At 34.6% G+C, this 21,655-nt stretch overlaps 2 protein-coding genes across 4 annotated transcripts in view; both read right to left on the reverse strand.

The window, feature by feature from the left end:
- vps28 (VPS28 subunit of ESCRT-I) overlaps window positions 1-21,655 on the reverse strand; it is a 968,134-nt gene that overhangs the window by 849,323 nt on the left and 97,156 nt on the right. The gene's annotated exons all lie outside the window — the stretch shown is intronic.
- Window positions 494-20,926, reverse strand: LOC307133868 (regulation of nuclear pre-mRNA domain-containing protein 1A-like). 3 transcript variants are annotated; one of them, XM_079829177.1, is made up of 7 exons: window positions 20,637-20,926; window positions 14,883-15,012; window positions 13,196-13,302; window positions 10,235-10,329; window positions 10,033-10,159; window positions 4,693-4,868; window positions 494-776 (listed from the first exon to the last, which is right to left on the reverse strand). In XM_079829177.1, the coding sequence occupies exons 1-7, from the start codon at window positions 20,785-20,787 to the stop codon at window positions 624-626; spliced, it is 939 nt and encodes a 312-aa protein (XP_079685303.1). In that variant the 5' UTR covers window positions 20,788-20,926; the 3' UTR covers window positions 494-623. The 3 variants fall into 3 exon arrangements, with proteins under 3 accessions (XP_079685303.1, XP_079685304.1, XP_079685302.1); XM_079829178.1 differs by lacking the exon at window positions 494-776 and adding an exon at window positions 4,103-4,177; XM_079829176.1 differs by lacking the exon at window positions 494-776 and having other exon boundaries at window positions 4,380-4,868.

Consider the following 21,655-nt stretch of genomic DNA (forward strand, 5'->3'; position numbering starts at 1 on the left):
TTCAACAGCTTAGACACGCGCATCTTCCTCTGCTTGTAAACAAATCTCTTCCGGGTCATGCGTCCGAACGCCGGATCTGCTCATATTCTCGCGCATGCGTCGTGGAGGCACACACACAAGACAAGAACAAGTTGGATAAAGGTGTTATTTAGATTTTTTTTTGCGCACAAAAACTATTGTCGTCGCATCGTTAGATTATTGTAGAGTCACTGTGGTGAGATGGACTTTGTAACGACGTTTTTAGTGCCTTTTATGGGTCTTGTGAGTGTAAATGTACTGAATGCCAATGGAGGCCTATCTGAAGCCTTTCTCAGCATCAGCTTTACACTAAAATATCTTCATTTGTGTCTGAAGATGAACGGAGGTCTGACGGGTGTCGAACGACATGAGGGCGAGTAATTCATGACAGAATTTTCATTTTTGGGTGAACTAACCCTTTAACGTTTTTGGTGTCCAGAACATGTTCTCGTTATTCAAGTAATGCACGAATACTTTTTAATTACAAACAGGGGGATGAATTGAAGAGATACCGCTCGTCTTTGAAACTCTGGACGCATCCACTAATGGTGGTCATGTGACGTTGACTCTAAAGCAAGAAAAAAAATGGACGCCGGAGGCGAGAGTCAGTTCGATGGGCTGTAAAGATCGCCGGAGGACGGCAGGCGGACATGTCCACCCGTGACACTCGGGAGCCGGGAAAGATCCGGGAGAGAGCCAAGACGGGAACGAAGCTCCTTCCGGACCTGAGACACTCGGGCCAGCTTGCGTTTGTATTCCTGAAATAAAAACACACACTTTGTTAGAGTTAGGATACATATCAGTAACACCAAAACATGTGTTTTCCAGCACAAAATCCTCTTTTTTAATCGTTATATATTGAACACAAGTCTTTTTTGGATGAATCCATTTAACGTTTTGATTTGTTTTATCATAACACACTACACTAAAACAGCACTGTCTGCTCTTATAGAAAGCATTTAATATGTTTATACATGTCTTATATTTCTGTTCAAAACGTTTAAGAACGTTATTCCGTTCCACCATGATGTGAAGGTATTTTTTAAAACACTTTAAGATGCTTATGTGTCACTAATAAAAGCATCAGAATATTAATTTTTCATCTTTTTCATCTATAATACATGTCTGTCAGGGTTTATGATAAGATACATGTGTTATGATTTAGACCCATTTAATAACAGTTCATTCATATGTGACCACAAAACCAGTCAATTTCTTTGAATAAATCATCTTTCCATTAATGTGTGGTTTGTTAGGATAGGACAATATTTGAAAATCTGGAATCTGAGGTTGCAAAAACATCTAAATATTGAAAAAATATCCTTTAAAGTTGTCCAAATTAAGTCGTTTGCAATGCATATTACTACTAATAATACATTTTATATATATTTACGGTAGGACATTTACTAAATATCTTCATGGAACATGATTTTTACTTAATATCCTAATGATTTTTGGCATAAAAGAAAAATTATAATTTGACCCATACACTGTATTGTTGGCTATTGCCACACATATACCCGTGAGACTTATGATTATGGGCATTAACTACATGAATAATGTGATCCAATGACTGTATTTTTTAACCCTTAAGAGTTTGCAGTCAGACTTTAAAAGATTAACTTGAAACCACAATGATTTTAACTCTGCAAAAAAATGCTTTTCTTATTTAGTTTTTGTGTCTGGTTTCCAGTCTAAATACCTAAAAATTATTAAATCAAGATGCTTTTACTAGATAAGTAAAATTACATAAGATATTTTTTCTTATTTTCTGAAGAAAAAAACCCCAAAATGAAGTGAGTTTTTGCTAAAAAACAAGCAAAATTATCTGCCAATGGGGTAATAAATATAATCTTGTTTATGTCCCAAATAGATTATATTTATTACCCCATTGGCAGATCATTTTGCTTGTTTTTAGCAAAAACTCACTTCATTTTAGGGAAAATATTTAAAAAATATCTTATGTAATTTTACTTATCTAGTAAAAGCATCTTGATTTAATAATTTTTAGGTATTTAGACTGGAAACCAGACACAAATACTAAATAAGAAAATCAGGTTTTTGCACTGAAAAGCAAATTTCTTTGCACGTTACTTTCATACTTTTAGTTCAGTGTGTAAAATTGAATCTTAAACTTAACATTAACGCATTTAGCATCATGAACAATCTACATTTGAATAATCTACATTTTTATCTAACAATGTTAATATTAACCAAAATTAATCAATTCTGAAAAGTATTGTTCATGTTAAAGGGATAGTTCACCAAAAAATGAAAATTAGCCCATGATTTACTCTCCATCAAGTCATCCGAGGTGTGTATGACATTCTTCTATCAGACGAATACAATCAGTTATATCTAAAAAGTCCTGGCTAATCCAAGCTTTATAATGGCAGTGAATGACTATTTCTGTCCATAAAAGTGCATCTATCCATCATAAAAGTGCATCAATCCATCATAAAAGTGCATCCATCCATCATTAAACTGCATCAATTCATCATAAAACAGCATCTATCCATCATAAAACTGCATCCATCCATCATAAAACTGCATCCATCCATCATAAAAGTGCATCTATCCATCATAAAACTGCATATATCCATCATAAAAGTGCATCATCCATCATAAAAGTGCATCTATCCATCATAAAAGTGCATCTATCATCATAAAAGTGCATCCATCCATCATAAGTGCATCTATCCATCATAAAAGTGCATCTATCATCATAAAAGTGCATCCATCCATCATAAGTGCATCTATCCATCATAAAAGTGCATCTATCATCATAAAAGTGCATCCATCCATCATAAGTGCATCTATCCATCATAAAAGTGCATCCATCCATCATAAGTGCATCTATCCATCATAAAAGTGCATCTATCCATCATAAAAGTGCATCTATCCATCATAAAAGTGCATCTATCCATCATACAAGTGCATCCATCCATCATAAAAGTGCATCCATCCATCATAAAAGTGCATCTATCCATCATACAAGTGCATCCATCCATCATAAAAGTGCATCCATCCATCATAAAAGTGCATCTATTCATCATAAAAGTGCATCCATCCATCATAAAGGTGCATCTATCCATCATAAAAGTGCATCCATCCATCATAAAGGTGCATCAATTCATCATAAAACTGCATCTATCCATCATAAGTGCATCCATCCAACATAAAAGTGCATCCATCCATCATAAGTGTATCCATCCATCATAAAAGTGTATCTATCCATCATAAAAGTGTATCTATCCATCATAAAAGTGTATCTATACATCATAAAAGTGCATCTATCAATCATAAAAGTGCATCTATCCATCATAAAAGTGCATCTATCCATCATAAAAGTGTATCTATCATCATAAAAGTGCATCTATCCATCATAAAAGTGTATCTATCCATCATAAAAGTGCATCTATCCATCATAAAAGTGCATCTATCAATCATAAAAGTGTATCTATCCATCATAAAAGTGCATCTATCCATCATAAAAGTGCATCTATCCATCATAAAAGTGCATCTATCAATCATAAAAGTGCATCTATCCATCATAAAAGTGCATCTATCCATCATAAAAGTGTATCTATCCATCATAAAAGTGCATCTATCCATCATAAAAGTGCATCTATCCATCATAAAAGTGTATCTATCCATCATAAAAGTGTATCTATCCATCATAAAAGTGTATCTATCCATCATATAACTGTTCCACATGGCTCCAGGGGTTAATAAAGGCCTTCTGAAGTGAAGCCCTGCGTTTATGTAAAACAAAATATCCATATTTAAACCCCCGGAGCCGTGTGGAGCACTTTTACAATGGATGTATGCACTTTTTGGGGCATCAAATTTTGGCCTGACATTATAAAGCTTGGATTAGCCTCTGATTGTGTTTGACTGAAAGAAGAATGTCATATGGTGTATATGGTATAGGGTAACTTGAGGGAGAGTTTTTGGGTGAGCTAACACTTTAACTGCTGTAAAACTAATGCTAAAGTTTCACTGCTGGACTCAATAAGGATGTATTTGTGAAAGCCAGTGCATAAGCAAAAAAAAAAACACACTCAAGTCGAGAGATTGATGTTTTGTGTTTTTATTTTGATTTGATCTGTAAAGACGACATCAGGTGGAACACAGGAAGCTGCTCACTACCTGTTGACTGGAAAATGAAGCGGTTAATGCCCATAAAACTTTCACTAGAATTGTGTGTTTATACTTACCGGCCCAGTCTCATGCACAGGGGGGGTTAAAGGGATAGTTCACCCAAAAATAAAATGAAAAAGATGATATTTCAGTTTGCAGGATGAAAAAAAGTGAAAAAAGAAAATACTTTGGAAGCCAACGAGGACCTGAAACTTCAAAATATCTTCTTTTGTGCTCAAAGAAACGTCGCGAGGGTGAGCAAATGACAGATTTTATTTGTGGGTGAACTGTCCCTTTAAAAGATTCAGTGCTGATTTGCTGAAATGACTTGATATTGGAGTGTCACTGTCCTCTATGGGCAGAACAAACCCACGCCACAACTGTGTTTTTTGCACATATTTTAGACACACACACACACACACACACACACACACACGTCTCAAAAAGAAAGAAGAAGTGGAGAAAGAAACAAAGACGACAGCAACTGAGGATAAACAAAAAAGGAAATGTGGCGTCAGTAAGTTTACCCACTTCTAGCTTCTGCTCGTTCTGGGCCAGGCCGTCTCTCTGACTTTGTAAAAAGACGGCGAGTGTGCGCGTGAGTTGCCTCCGATCGTCGATCTCGGCCGCGAGCCGCCCACTGTAGTCCGCTAGAAGCATACAGGCCTCCTCCACCAATCGAGAGAGACGCTCCCCCGACTCTTTATCTGAGAAACACAAGCAGGACAGTCTTACACGGGGAGAATGCTACAATACTCCCATTCACTCCATTCAATTCAAGGCTATTTGTAATAGCACTTTTCAATACTCAATAAAGGGATAGTTCACCCTGAAATGAAAACAAAGCCATCTTTTACTCACCCTGCTGTTGTTCTAATGCCTATACAATCTATACCTATATCACCTATACAACCAATACCTATATAACCTATACAATCTATACCTATATACTCAAAAAATAAATAAACACTCAATAAAGGGATAGTTCACCCTGAAATGAAAACAAAGCCATCTTTTACTCACCTTGCTGTTGTTCTAATGCCTATACAATCTATACCTATATCACCTATACAACCTATACCTATATCACCTATACAACCTGTACCTATATCACCTATACAACCTATACCTATATCACCTATACAACCTATACCTATATCACCTATACAACCTATACCTATATAACCTATACAACCTATACCTATATCACCTATAAAACCTATACCTATATAACCTATACAACCTATACCTATATAACCTATACAATCTATACCTATATCACCTATACAACCTATACCTATATCACATATACAATCTATACCTATATCACCTATAAAACCTATACCTATATAACCTATACAACCTATATCTATATAATCTATACAATCTATACCTATATCACCTATAAAACCTATACCTATATCACCTATACAACCTATACCTATATCACATATACAATCTATACCTATATAACCTATACAATCTATACCTATATCACCTATACAACCTATACCTATATAACCTATACAATCTATACCTATATCACCTATACAATCTATACTTATATCACCTATACAATCTATACCTATATCACCTATACAACCTATACCTATATCACCTATACAATCTATACCTATATCACCTATACAATCTATACTTATATCACCTATACAATCTATACCTATATCACCTATACAACCTATACCTATATCACCTATACCTATATCACCTATACAACCTATACCTATATAACCTATACAATCTATACCTATATCACCTATACAATCTATACTTATATCACCTATACAATCTATACCTATATCACCTATACAACCTATACCTATATCACCTATACCTATATCACCTATACAACCTATACCTATATCACATATACAATCTATACCTATATAACCTATACAATCTATACCTATATCACCTATACAACCAATACCTATATAACCTATACAATCTATACCTATATCACCTATACAATCTATACTTATATCACCTATACAATCTATACCTATATCACCTATATCTATATAATCTATACAATCTATACCTATATCACCTATAAAACCTATACAACCTATATCTATTTCACATATACAATCTATACCTATATAACCTATACAATCTATACCTATATCACCTATACAACCAATACCTATATAACCTATACAATCTATACCTATATACTCAATAAATACTCAATAAAGGGATAGTTCACCCTGAAATGAAAACAAAGCCATCTTTTACTCACCTTGCTGTTGTTCTAATGCCTATACAATCTATACCTATATCACCTATACAACCAATACCTATATAACCTATACAATCTATACCTATATCACCTATACAATCTATACCTATATCACCTATATCTATATAATCTATACAATCTATACCTATATCACCTATAAAACCTATACATATATCACCTATACAACCTATACCTATATCACATATACAATCTATACCTATATAACCTATACAATCTATACCTATATCACCTATACAACCAATACCTATATAACCTATACAATCTATACATATATATAACCTATACAACCTATACCTATATAACCTTTGCAACCTATACCTATAGCACCTATATCTATATAATCTATACAATCTATACCTATATCACCTATAAAACCTATACCTATATCACCTATACAACCTATACCTATATCACATATACAATCTATACCTATATAACCTATACAATCTATACCTATATCACATATACAACCAATACCTATATAACCTATACAATCTATACCTATATAACCTATACAATCTATACCTATATCACCTATACCTATATCACCTATACAATCTATGCATATATCACCTATACAACCTTAACCTATATCACCTATACAATCTATACCTATATCACCAATACAATCTATACCTATATTACCTATAAAACCTATACCTATATAACCTATACAATCTATACCTATATAACCAATACAATATATACCTATATCACCTATACAACCAATACCTATATAACCTATACAATCTATACCTATATAACCTATACAATCTATACCTATATCACCTATACCTATATCACCTATACAACCTATACCTATATAACCTATACAATCTATACCTATATAACCTATGCAACCTATACCTATATAAACTATGCAACCTATAACTATATAACCTATGCAACCTATACCTATATAACCTATGCAACCTATACCTATATCTATATAATCTATACAATCTATACCCATATCACCTATAAAACCTATATCACCTACACAACCTATATCACATTTACAATCTATACCTATATCACCTATAAAATCTATACATATATCACCTATACAACCTATACCTATATAACCTATACAATCTATACCTATATACTCAATAAATAAATAAATACTCAATAAAGGGATAGTTCACCCTGAAATGAAAACAAAGCCATCTCTTACACACCCTGCTGTTGTTTTAATGCCCTATGTCCTTCTATCTTTTTCGGACCTCAAAAGGAGGAATTTTGAAAAATGTCCTGCACACGGTCCTCCATAGAACACAAGTGAATGGCGAGCAGGATATAAAAGGTATACAATAAGGGTTTTGGAGAAAGAAACCGTATTATTCAGTCAAAATACTGAGCTCATCCGTTACTCTGAGCGTTCCTTTGAGTTCACTCAACCTTTGGGGGTGTTGATTAGGGTTGGGTACCAAAACCAACACCTATATCACCTATACAACCTATACCTATAGAACCTATACAATCTATACCTATATCACCTATACCTATATCACCTATACAACCTATACCTATAGAACCTATACAATCTATACCTATATCACCTATACCTATATCACCTATACAACCTATACCTATATCACCTATACAACCTATACCTATATCACCTATACAACATATACCTATATAACCTATGCAACCTATACCTATATAACCTATACAACCTATACCTATATCACCTATACAACCTATGCAACATATACCTATATAACCTATGCAACCTATACCTATATAACCTATGCAACCTATATAACCTATGCAACCTATACCTATATAACCTATGCAACCTATATAACCTATGCAACCTATACCTATATAACCTATGCAACCTATACCTTTATAACCTATGCAACCTATACCTTTATAACCTATGCAACCTATACCTATATCAGCTATACAACCTATACCTATATCACCTATGCAACCTATACCTATATAACCTATGCAACCTATACCTATATAACCTATACAACCTATACCTATACATATATAACCTATGCAACCTATACCTATATAACCTATGCAACCTATACCTATATAACATATACATATATAACCTATGCAACCTATACCTTTATAACCTATGCAACCTATACCTATATAACCTATGCAACCTATACCTATATAACCTATACAACCTATACCTATATCACCTATACAACCTATGCAACCTATACCTATATAACCTATGCAACCTATACCTATATAACCTATGCAACCTATACCTATATAACCTATGCAACCTATACCTATATAACCTATGCAACCTATACCTATATAACCTATACAACCTATACCTATATCACCTATACAACCTATGCAACCTATACCTATATCACCTATGCAACCTATACCTATATAACCTATGCAACCTATACCTATGCAACATATACCTATATAACCTATACCTATATAACCTATGCAACCTATACCTATATAACCTATACAACCCTACACCTTTGTTATATAGGTTATATAGATATAGGTTGTATAGGTATAGGTTATATAGGTGTAGGTTGTATAGGTGATATAGGTTGACCAGCACAAGATGAACAATTGTGGTTAAAAAGTTTAGTTTAGTTAAAATGTATTGTCTGTTCAGTTTCCTAGACAGAAATTCATCTTTGACGCTGACAATACTATACTATACAAAAAACTTCATTTCTTTCGACTGAAGAAATATCTTGGATGAGATGGGGTGAGTAAATTATCATTTTCATTTTGAAGTGAACTAATCCTTTAAAATCACTGAAGTCTTTGGGATGTGCTGGAGGAGACTTGACAGAGTGGGGCCAGTTGCATAAACTAAGACATTATGTTAAAACAGTGTCTTAAAGGATTAGTTCACTTGTAAATAAACTTTTGCTGATAATTTAATCTCTGAGCTCCGCCATAACTTCCGCTAAGTGAGGTCAAAATACGATTGTGGTCATAGATATATCGATCGTAGATGCCTCATTCTACTTATCCGTGCAGGCGCTAATGAGGCATCTACGTATACATCTATGACCACAATCAAATTTGACCTCACTCTCCGGAAGTTATGGCGGAGCTCAGAGATGATCCCACTCGTCTGATAAGAGGTAAAATAATAGCATAAATACTGCTGGGTTTCTCTCAGAAACTGATGGTTTGGTTAGATAAGACCCTTATTCATCATCTGGTGTCGTTTAAAGCCCTTTGAAGCTGCACAGAAACTGTCATTTGGAGCCCATTGAAGTCCATTATATGGAGAAAAACCCTGGACTGTTTTCATCCAAAACCTTAATTTCTTTTCGACTGCAGAAAGAAAGACATGGACATCTTGGATGACATGGGGGTGAGTAAATTATCAGCAAAAGTTTATTTTAAAGTGAACTAATCCTTTAAGATCTAGTAAGTGGCATTCAGTCTTACTTTTCGTATCAAATTAGGCCAGTTTATGTTTTTATGTAACTGATTTTAAAAAGTTATGAACAGTCTTAAAGAAAAAAATCTATGTCTAACTTGTAAGACTAGTCTTAATGGTTTATGCAACCGGCCCCTGGGACTCTCTTGCTGGATTCTCTTCTTTGTATGTGTGTTCTCACCTGTAACTTTGTGCAATAGGGAGGTGTCCTGCACCTCAGCAGGAAGAGCAGAGATCCGCTGACGGAGGGCCGCATCGCTCGAGGCCGCGTTCTCAAGCTCCTGTAATGCTCGGATCAGATCTGCAGTCTGGGACACACAAAACAAGCTGATTAATCTGACGTATAGCTAAACATATGCATGATTATCCTTGATCTTGTATACCTGTGGAGGTTCAGCAGGGGAGCTTTGGGAGGCGAAGTCATCGTTGCTCACCTTAATTTCTTCATAAGGCCTTTTCTTGGCCTTCTTTTCTACCTCTGTAGGTCATGAGGAGACGTTCTACATGTGAAGGACTTCAACAAAGCCTCTCTCACTATCAGCAAAGGCTTATCAAAGCAAAACACTGAGTCTTTCTGAACAACCAGATATCAATCAGTAGGGTTGGGTACCGAAACCCGGTGCCAATATGGATATATATATCAAGTGAAAACATATAATATATATCAAACGTGCTTTCGCTTTGGCTGAGCCAGAGACAGACGCTCAGCGCTCGTCACATCACAACTCATGACAACTATTCAGTGTTTTCAACCACATCTCATGACAACTATTCAGTGTTTTCAACTAGAGCCCGACCGATAAAGGATTTTTAAGGCCGATACCGATACAAATATTTGGTCACTTAAAAATCCGATATTCCGATATATCAGCCGATATATATAAAAAATAAAATAACAGAAACGCGTAAAAAAACACAAACAGATTTCCCTTATACATCAGTTATTTGTAGTTATTCATGATCCCTCAGCCTCTCTAAAATATGATAATGCAGTTTAAAAATAAACTTGTTTGTTTTATTGTTACAACAGAACAGAGGAACATAAAATATATTAAAGTTCTGATAAATAAAATGTATAAAAATACAAACTTAAGATATGAAACTTAAAGTCGTTTGGACGAAAACACAATAGGCTAACAAAAACAAAAAATCAAAGTTACCAGTATTAATAGATGTGGTAAGCTTTATAAATATAACTTTTAGCAAGACTGGAAAAAAAAATATTCAGTTAAGTTCTAGAAGTTCTTATAAATAACAACAACAGCAAAACATAAACTATATACAGTATAAATATGAGCCACCTTATAATTACAATGTCAACTTGCTTATCCCTTTACATGCACTTTTAATTCTATCCATCAAGCTACCACAAACCATTTTCAATCATCATTTGCTGCCTGCCTTCTAAAATCTACTAACGTTACTGATGATGACTCGTGTAATCCATTATTTGACTCGTTAATGCGGCGTCTGAACGAAGTCACGCACTTTCGTTCACTCTTCACGAGCCTAACTTACGATTTACAATGCAGAGACTGGAACTACAAATATACTAGTTATAAATACAGTAATCATTACTTTATTCAGGCAGAATAAGTTTGTTGTGTTTTTCAAGGCGCATTAATGTTAGCGGTCTCCCACTGATAGCCATGGCATTAGCTAGCTTTGTGGTTAGCGTCTATGATAAGTTATAATTTAGAAATATGTATACTTTTTCAAAATAACGGGCAGGGGAGAGATGATACGTCTCATGATGTCAAACTGTCAGACTATTAAAGAAATACATTTTATTCAGTCACATTGTCCGAGGTAAAATAAGTCAGTCAACTGTAACCTAGCGTAATTACCAGCTCTCTTGGCTTACATGTAACAGCAAAACTGGACTTGGCAGTTACAAATTGTGTCATGTTATTTGAGTTAAGAGAACTGATGGGGATGTTCTTTTAACTGTTATTCAATTCAAGCAATGTATGTCTCGTTGCCAACTTACATGCATTTCGCGGATGATCTGTGTTGTGAATGCAGCGCTCAGAGCGCTGACGCTCAGCATGACTCTGCTGGATCAGCTGGTGGTGTTGCCAGCCGGCACGTTGTAGAGCGCCCTCTGGTGGACAAACTATGAAACGCCAACACTCAATGTGTTTGAGAGGTGTTTCGTCCGGTTTTTTTATTTTTTAAAAAATATTCATTTATCGGCCATCATAAATGCCGATACCGATAGTTTGGAAAAAGCCTAATATCGGCCGATAATATCGGCCCGCCGATATATCGGTCGGGCTCTATTTTCAACCACATCTCATGACAACTATTCAGTGTTTTCAACCACATCTCATGACAACTATTCAGTGTTTTCAACCACATCATGTTTATTTCAGGTTTCAGACATTTAAATGCTCATAAGTACTAGCAAAAAACACACACTGATGTCTATGAAAGCGGCAATGACAATCCTTTCAGACGGTTATAATTTGACTAACGTTACGTGTTTTATTCACATCAGATACATGCACATTATATAGTAACTATATAGTTTACTCTATTCTTCTTCCAGTTCACTGGTCACTTACTTTCATGTATTTCGTGAGACGAGAATGAACTCAAGTGTTGTAAATCCGACAGATCCGATTCTGAGGCGCAAACTAACATGGCGCCGCCCATTGCGCTTTATAGATCAACTAACACACATTCACTCACACATTTGAACATCAGATAGTTCGTGACACAGTTAAGAAGTTTGTGAATTTTTTGAATAAAAAGAAAAAACGAAATAAACCCGATACAGCTGAGCTGTCAGCGCTATTGCGGCTGCTGTGTGTCATGTGAGAAACACGACGCGTCACCATGGAAACATTAAGGCGATGCGTTCTAAAATATTTAGCCAGAGAATATGATCATATTTCAAAATAAAGCTGAAGCTGGTTTGTAGCAGAGCAAGAATACAGACGACTGCTGTTATTACTGTAACTGTTATTTAGAGTTATATTAGGCTTGTTGTAGTTGGGTTAGGTGGCTTAGGTTTTACTGTGAATTTGTAAATAAGTCAATAATAATTTGTAAATAAGTAGGCTAAATTGTGTTTTGTATTTATTTATATTCATACATTTAAGTATACATTAAACTTTTAATAAATGGTTCAATTTAAATAAATAAATAAAAAGCCATTTAATGTCATCCACCTCGTTTTGTGGCCTTTAAAAAAAAAAAAAAAAAAGTATCGGTTCAGGAACCGTTTAGGCACCGGAACCGTTTTAAAAGTATCGGTTTGGCACCGGAATCGAAAAAAACCCAAACGATACCCAACCCTATCAATCAGGGAATGGTGTGAGCCGAGGGGCTTTACTTACGCAGGACGTCAGAGAGTTTGTCCAGGACGTCGTTCTCATAGACGGCTCTCTCCTGCCAGATGGACAGAACCCGTCCTAACTGCTTCTTACAGCCCTCGTCTCCTTCACTGCACACCAAAGAGAAAACCGTGGTTTATATCACTGGACCACAAGAACAATCATAGCAACACGGCTGCAAGATGCAAATATTTGGGCTTAAATTACGTTTAATACGAATAAAATACGCATTCAATTGATGTAAAACAGAAAAAAAAATATTTAATAGGGTGTTGATTTCATTTTAATTGGGCATGATTAATTATTAAAAAAATAATAAAAAAAAGCATGATTTCATCTCTTAAATGTCTTAGTGTGTGTTTTGGTCATAAGACTTTAATAATTTAGAATTTCAGCTTTTTATCTCATAATTAGGATTTAGGATTTTTAAGTCATTTATGACTATGAAATTGGACTTTAAATCCAAAATTTTGACTTTTTATCTAATACTGAGGACTTTTAAAATCATATTTTCAAAATTTTCATCTTATAATTATGGCTTAGCATGTCGTATTTTCGACTTTTTATCTCACTATTATGACTTGTAAAATCATATTTTTGATTTTATCTAATAACGAGGACATTTAAAATCATATTTTTGACTTTGTATCTAATAATGAGGACATTTAAAATCATATTTCTGACTTTTTATCTAATAATGAGGACTTAATCATATTTTTTACTTTTTGTCTCACTATTATGACTTAAAATCATATTTTTGATTTTATTGAATAATGAACATTTAAACTCATATTTTTGACTTTTTATCTAATAATGAGGACTTTTAAAATCATATTTTTGATTTTATCTAATATTGAGGACATTTAAAATCATATTTTTGACTTATCTAATAATGAGGACATTTAAAATAATATTTTTGACTTTTTATCTAATATTGAGGACATTTAAAATCATATTTTTGACTTATCTAATAATGAGGACATTTAAAATAATAATTTTTACTTTTTATCTAATGAGGACTTAAAATCATATTTTCAACATTTTATCTCTTAATTATGACTATGTTAATTGAAATTAACTGATCAGTAATATAGTTGAATATTTAGTTCACACACACACACACACACACACACACACACACACACACACACACACACACACACACACACACACACACACACACACACACACACACACACACACACACACACACACACACACACACACACACACACACACACACACACACACACACACACACACACACACACACACACACACACACACACACACACACACACACACACACACACACACACACACACACAGTAAATAATTAATCATGGCATTAAATGTTTTAATTCAATATCTCTCTCTATTTATTTATACATAAAAATGAAAAAAAAAAGCTATTTTGTTGTGCTTTTGTCATTTTATTAGTTTGTTTTTATTAGATTTAATTAATTTTTTTACTTTTATTAATTCTAGTGCTTTAACTTTCAGTTTATTGCCACGGCAGCATTTCAAATGTTCAACTTTTTCAACTAATATGTATATTTTATTTCAGCACAACCCCAGCATATTTCAATAACCCTGATGTAACGATGTATTAAACCCGCTAAGCAAGAAAAATATAACACTGACAATTTAAACGAGCCCAAAACAGCTTAAATACCCTGGTCGATCTCACCTGGAGACGTGTTTGAACGCATCCACAATGACTGGAGCAAAGTCGTCGGTGAACTCTGGTCCTTTCCTCTTGCTGTTCTGGATGACATCATTGGCCAGGTACAGGAAGGTCAGCTTACGAGACACCTGGGCTGAGAGAACGAGAAGACACGTCTTCATTTAACAGGAGGAATAATGCTGCGTGATATAAAGGAATATGCTCTTTAAATGGGGATCTAATGCTATTAGATTAGATTAATCCAACGTATAGTGAATCAAACGTTATCCAGGGATAATGCCATGATGTGTGTGTGTGTGTGTGTGTGTGTGTGTGTAGCTCCGCCCACTGCCCGCCTCCACGGACTCGGCTGTTTTCAGAAAGAATGGGTACAGTGTATCTGTCTTTTATAAATATGATAAACTAAAGACTCTTGGGAGATATGAAGGATCAACACTACTCTACAGATACTCAAGACTAACACCAGACTGGCAGAAACTGTGTGTGTGTCCTTTAAAATGAAATCAATCGGCTTTGAATGTTGAGAAGAAAGAATCCATCCCAACTGGCCCTGAACAGCAATCAAAGGACTCGGCAACAAAAACAGTTGTTAGGCTGTGAACACAGGAAGGGCTTCAAGCGAAAAGCTTGTTACCGATTCCAGCCTTCAGACACAATGAGATTTAACATCATATTTCTGACTTATCTATTAATGAGGATATTTAAAATCATACTTTTGACTTTTTATCTCACTATTATGACATTTAAAATCATATTTTTGATTTGATCTAATAATGAGGAGATTTAAAATCATATTTCTGACTTATCATCTCACTATTATGACATTTAAAATCATATTTTTGATTTGATCTAATAATGAGGACCTTTAAAATCTCATTTTTGACTTTTTATCTAATAATGAGGACCTTTAAAATCATATTTTTGACTTTTTATCTAATAATGAGATTTAAAATCATATTTTTATCTCACTATTATGACATTTAAAATCAAATTTTTGATTTGATCTAATAATGAGGAGATTTAAAATCATATTTTTGACTTTTTATCTAATAATGAGGACCTTTAAAATCATATTTTTGACTTTTTATCTAATAATGAGGACCTTTAAAATCATATTTTTGACTTTTTATCTAATAATGAGGACCTTTAAAATCATATTTTTGACTTTTTATCTAATAATGAGATTTAAAATGATATTTATTACTTTTTATCTCACTATTATGACATTTAAAATCATATTTTTGATTTCATCTAATAATGAGGACCTTTAAAATCATATTTTTTACTTTTTATCTAATAATGAGGACTTTTAAAATCATATTTTCAACATTTTATCTCTTAATTGTGATTATGATAATTGAAATGAGCAGATCAGTAATATAGTATATAGTATATATATACAGAAATAGTAAGTTGTACCCCTAAAGTTTCTAAATGCGCTCCTAAATTTTTCAACTTGGAGCTCAGGTGCACCTTGGGAAAAAAGTAAGCGTCAAGCCCTCAGACAACTAGGCTAAACTACAATAAATTAAGAACAAACAAACTACACAGCGGCTTAATACCTCGCATTAATTTACGTCAAACCATGACAATTGCTAGGTACTTTCCACATCATCATCATCATCATCATCACTGAGCAACAAGTCAAACACATGACAATTACTCCAGTAAACCCGTTCTCCAAACACTAAATTAAACGTTTACACTGTACATCCAAGGCCCGATTGAGACAAAGTCAATACGTTTAGCGTTTAATCATTTGATGTTTGCAAGAGAGCTGATAATGTGTCATTATCAGGACATTAAAGCAAACCTTCAGTGGCACCAGTGGCTTTGCAGGATCAGACTGGTTCATCAGGTCTGAGAAGATAAGAGCCGTGATAACACCAGCAACCACTAAGCCTTAAAAACTGCTCCTGTGCAATTACTGTATATAAATCATATACACACGTATAGAGGCAAAGATCTGAGCCAACATGAAAGGGATAGTTCACCCAAAAATGAAATGTTTATGTTGATCTGCTGACCCCGAAGGCATCCAAGATGTGTGTTTGTTTCTTCAACAGAACACAAATGAAGATGTTTAACAGTGTGATAGTCGTATAATGATGTCAATGGGGAGATTTTAGAGTATGAGAGCAATGAGAGTAAAAACACACACACATACGAATCCTCATTAAACCACGGCGACACATTGATGTCTGAAGACATGAAACCATCGCTTTCTGCGAGAAACCCAACAGTATTTGTTATTTTTTGTACCTCTTATCAGACGAATGTCATCTAGTATTCCCAGCGCCATAACTTCCGGTGAATAAGGTCAAAATACTGCCGTGATCATAGATATATATACGTAGATGCCTCATTCGACCGATCCGCGCAGGCACTAATGAGGAATCTATGTTTATATCTATGATCGTGCCGGTATTTTGACCTTATTCGCCGGAAGTGATGGCGCGGGGACGGCTGATGCAGAGCCATAGAAAAAAATTTAATACATTTTTAAATATGGATATTTTTCTTACACAAACCCATCGATTCGCTTCAGAAGGCCTTTATTAACACCCGGAGCCGTGTGGAGCAGTTATATGACGGACAGATGCATTTTTTTATGGACTTCAAAAACAGAGCAAGGGGTTATTTTATAACTCATTCGTTTACATTATATAAAGCCTTAAAGTTCTGCATAATTAAGGGCGTGGCCACTTTGAGTGACAGGTGGATTGCCGTTTGTCTGCTAGTCACGTATGAGTTTCTTTGTTCTGCTGAATACAAAGTAAAATGTTTTGAAGAAAATATGGGTAACTAGGGATGCACGAAATATCGGTATCGCTATATGTTCCGAAATATAATCATGTGTTTGGGACATAGCCTTTAATGGAGAGACTTTTGTTTTTTGTAATCAGGATCGCAAATTACAAAAATTTGGATTTAGATTTATCGGCCAATATATCGGTTATCGGCTTTCAAATATGACAAATTATCGGTATCGCCCAAAATTTGCCTATCGGTGCATCCCTAGTATACACGGCCTTTGTGTCGACATTTAAAAACGGCCATCTTTAAGCATGACTGTTTGGATTTATATAAATGATAACACTTTACAATAAGAGTCCGTTTGTAACATTAACTAAGGTTAATAAAGTATTGTTCATTGATAATATCAACATTTACAATTACTTTTGCATTTAAATCTGTTAACATTAGTCAATGCACTATGAACTAATATGAATGATCAAGGCATTTAAAGGTGCACTATGTAAGTTTTTCGTCCGCTTGAGGTCGCCTAAGGCGTAGTTTGATGGCTACTATGACACTTGTTCACACTGCAGTGAGAGGAAAGCGTTTCTGCAGAATAAAACCGCAAACCGAGGGGAACGCGGATATGATGTCATCGACAGGCCACGCCCTCGGGTAAAATAGCATCGCACGATTTACAAATAGTTGGAAACATTTGGGATATTGTAAGTACTTAACTGAACAAAATATATAACACTGGCCTACTGGTTTTTGGATATTTTACTGAAAAAATGTTACATAGTGCACCTTTAAAAAGTACAGTGCTTTTTTCATTGTTGTAATAAAGTTCAGCACTATTTTATGTTGTTTTCATTCAGTATCCATTTTAAAAACTATTAATCGATTATCAAGCTGAAATTTCTGGGGTAAACCAGTAAAAGCACTGCCAAAACCTGAAGTTATTGTACTAATAATAGCCATCAGACTGGGAGTGTGCTTTGGAGAAAACACAGTACTTACCATCTAAAGAGGGGGGTATTCCAGAAAGCAGGTTATGTAACGTATCCGGGTATGTTTAAGAGTAAGTAGCGGATAACCTCAACGATGTATTAACCTTGCTTTCTGGAACCCCCCCTGGTAGATCCTAAACTAAACCAGACCAGCTGACCCTGGTCTAAACTCATCCCAACACATGCAGGAAAGTGAAAGGGTCTGAGTCAAGAGTCATTGCGCAGGAAAAACCCTATAAATCAAGGCTGTGTACCAAAACCCCCAAAATGCCCTAGTAGGGCAACAAATGAGTAATGATTCAAAATGGCTGCCAGGGTCAAGTGGGAGCATCAACAACTGTAGAAAACAGATTAAAACATCTGATATGGAGATATTATATTGAATATTTCTCACTAAATCTTGTGTCTAGTTCCTAATACATGTGTTTTAATAACTGTAATTGTCATACAGACTGGTGTGATGTTGATTAATAAAGAAAATTAGTCAATAATTGAGGTTTTGTATCAATAACCTGAAAATAATATCTAATGGAGATATTATATTTAATATTTCTCACTAAATCTTGTGTCTAGTACCTAACACATGTGTTTTAATAACTCCAGTTGTTATACAGACTGGTATGATGTTGATTAATAAAGAAAATCAGTCAATAATTGAGGTTGTCCTCAATAATAACCTGAAAATATAATATCTAATGAAGATATTATATTGAATATTTCTCACTAAACCATGTGTCTAGTACCTAATACACGTGTTTTAATAACTGCAATTGTTATACAGACTGGTATGATGTTGATTAATAAAGAAAATTAGTCAATAATTGAGGTTTTGTATCAATAACCTGAAAATAATATCTAATGAAGATATTATATTTAATATTTCTCACTAAATCTTGTGTCTAGTACCTAATACATGCGTTTTAATAACTCCAATTGTCATACAGACTTGATGATGCTGATTAATAAAGAAAATTAGTCAATAATTGAGGTTTTGTATCAATAACCTGAAAATAATATCTAATGAAGATATTATATTTAATATTTCTCACTAAATCTTGTGTCTAGTACCTAACACATGTGTTTTAATAACTCCAGTTGTCATACAGACTGGTATGATGTTGATTAATAAAGAAAGTCAGTCAATAATTGAGGTTTTGTATCAATAACCTGAAAATAATATCTAATGAAGATATTATATTTAATATTTCTCACTAAATCTTGTGTCTAGTACCTAATACATGTGTTTTAATAACTCCAGTTGTCACACAGACTTGATGATGCTGATTAATAAAGAAAATTAGTCAATAATTGAGGTTTTGTATCAATAACCTGAAAATAATATCTAATGAAGATATTATATTTAATATTTCTCACTAAATCTTGTGTCTAGTACCTAACACATGTGTTTTAATAACTCCAGTTGTCATACAGACTGGTGTGATGTTGATTAATAAAGAAAGTCAGTCAATAATTGAGGTTGTCCTCAATAATAACCTGAAAATATAATATCTAATGAAGATATTATATTGAATATTTCTCACTAAACCATGTGTCTAGTACCTAATACACGTGTTTTAATAACTGCAATTGTCATTCAGACTGGTATGATGTTGATTAATAAAGAAAATCAGTCCACAATTGAGGTTGTGTCTCAATAAAAACCTGAACATCTAATATATAATTAAGATATTATATTGAATATTTCTCAATAAATCATGTGTCTTGTACCTAATACATGTGTTTTAATAACTCCAGTTGTCATACAGACTTGTATGATGCTGATTAATAAAGAAAATCAGTCCATAATTGAGGTTTTGTCTCAATAATAACCTGCAGAGGAATCTAAACATGTTAGGTGAGCTAAGCTACTAGCTTACATGAGATGAACCTATGATTAGCTTGTTTGCTACATGTGCAGTTTAATTTCGTTTTAAAACGTCAAAATAGGACATAAGCTCTCGTTTTAAAGCTCATGCAGGTGTGTGTGCTCAGGTGTGCCGCTCCTTACCTTTCCTCAGCTCGCTATACCAGACTTTGACGATGGTTTTGGAGTGTTTTCTGTGGTGGATGAGCCACAGGGAAAGGGTCTGCACGCTCTGCTGGGAGTTACTCAGTTCTGATAATTTCTTCTCCAAAGCAGGCTCCGAGAACACGGACATTTTCAACTACAGGTAAATGTTGGGTAGAAGAGGCTCCTTGCCTACACCAGGCACCCGAAGGTCGAGGATATTGAAGCTAATAACTCCCCACGCTAGCTAAACATTCCCTGGCTGGTTTACCACACACACAGCGCACACTGAGCATGCGCAGTCTCGCCGCAGCGGTTTGAGCTGCTCTTAAAGGTGCAGTGTGTAGTGTTTATGAGGATCTATTGACAGAAATGCAATATAATACACATAGCTATGTTTTCAGTCGAGACCTTACATAATGAAGCGCTGTTTTTATTAACTTCCATCCATTCCTACCAACATACACCACTGATCCCCTTACCATAGATATACATAATAAAGGTTAGACGTCTTACGGCGGAGTCTCTGACATCATCATCGGCGGCCATCTTGTCACAGGCAGGCTTTCTGGCGGGCTCCTGATGTAAGGTGAGTGATCTGAATACTCTTATCTCGCTGAAATCTTGACGGATTTACAAATGGTTTGGTTTCTTACAAACGTTATTAACGTGGCTATAATTCTGGATGCTTGGACAAATTATGAATAATTATTCATACGTGTGCAGTGTCATAACTACATCTCTGACGTTTATAACGAACCGAACAGTTTGAAAATCAGTAGAAAATTGAAATTGAGCAAGTTATGGTTGTTTAAAAAGTACAAGCACCGTTAAAACACAATGTTACGAGTGAGCGAGCTGACTGTGACAAAATGGCCGCCAGGCGCGGACGTCGACCTCCATTGGCCAGCAGCGCGGACCCTTACAGTGAAGTCGCCATTTTGTGCCACCATGTTTCTACAGTGGCTCTAAAGGGACAAAATATATTGTTTTATTTAGCAAACATGCAGCCACTTAGA

The sequence above is a fragment of the Gobio gobio genome, assembly GCF_949357685.1.
Source record: "Gobio gobio genome assembly, chromosome: 11".
NCBI classification, from domain to species: domain Eukaryota; kingdom Metazoa; phylum Chordata; class Actinopteri; order Cypriniformes; family Gobionidae; genus Gobio; species Gobio gobio.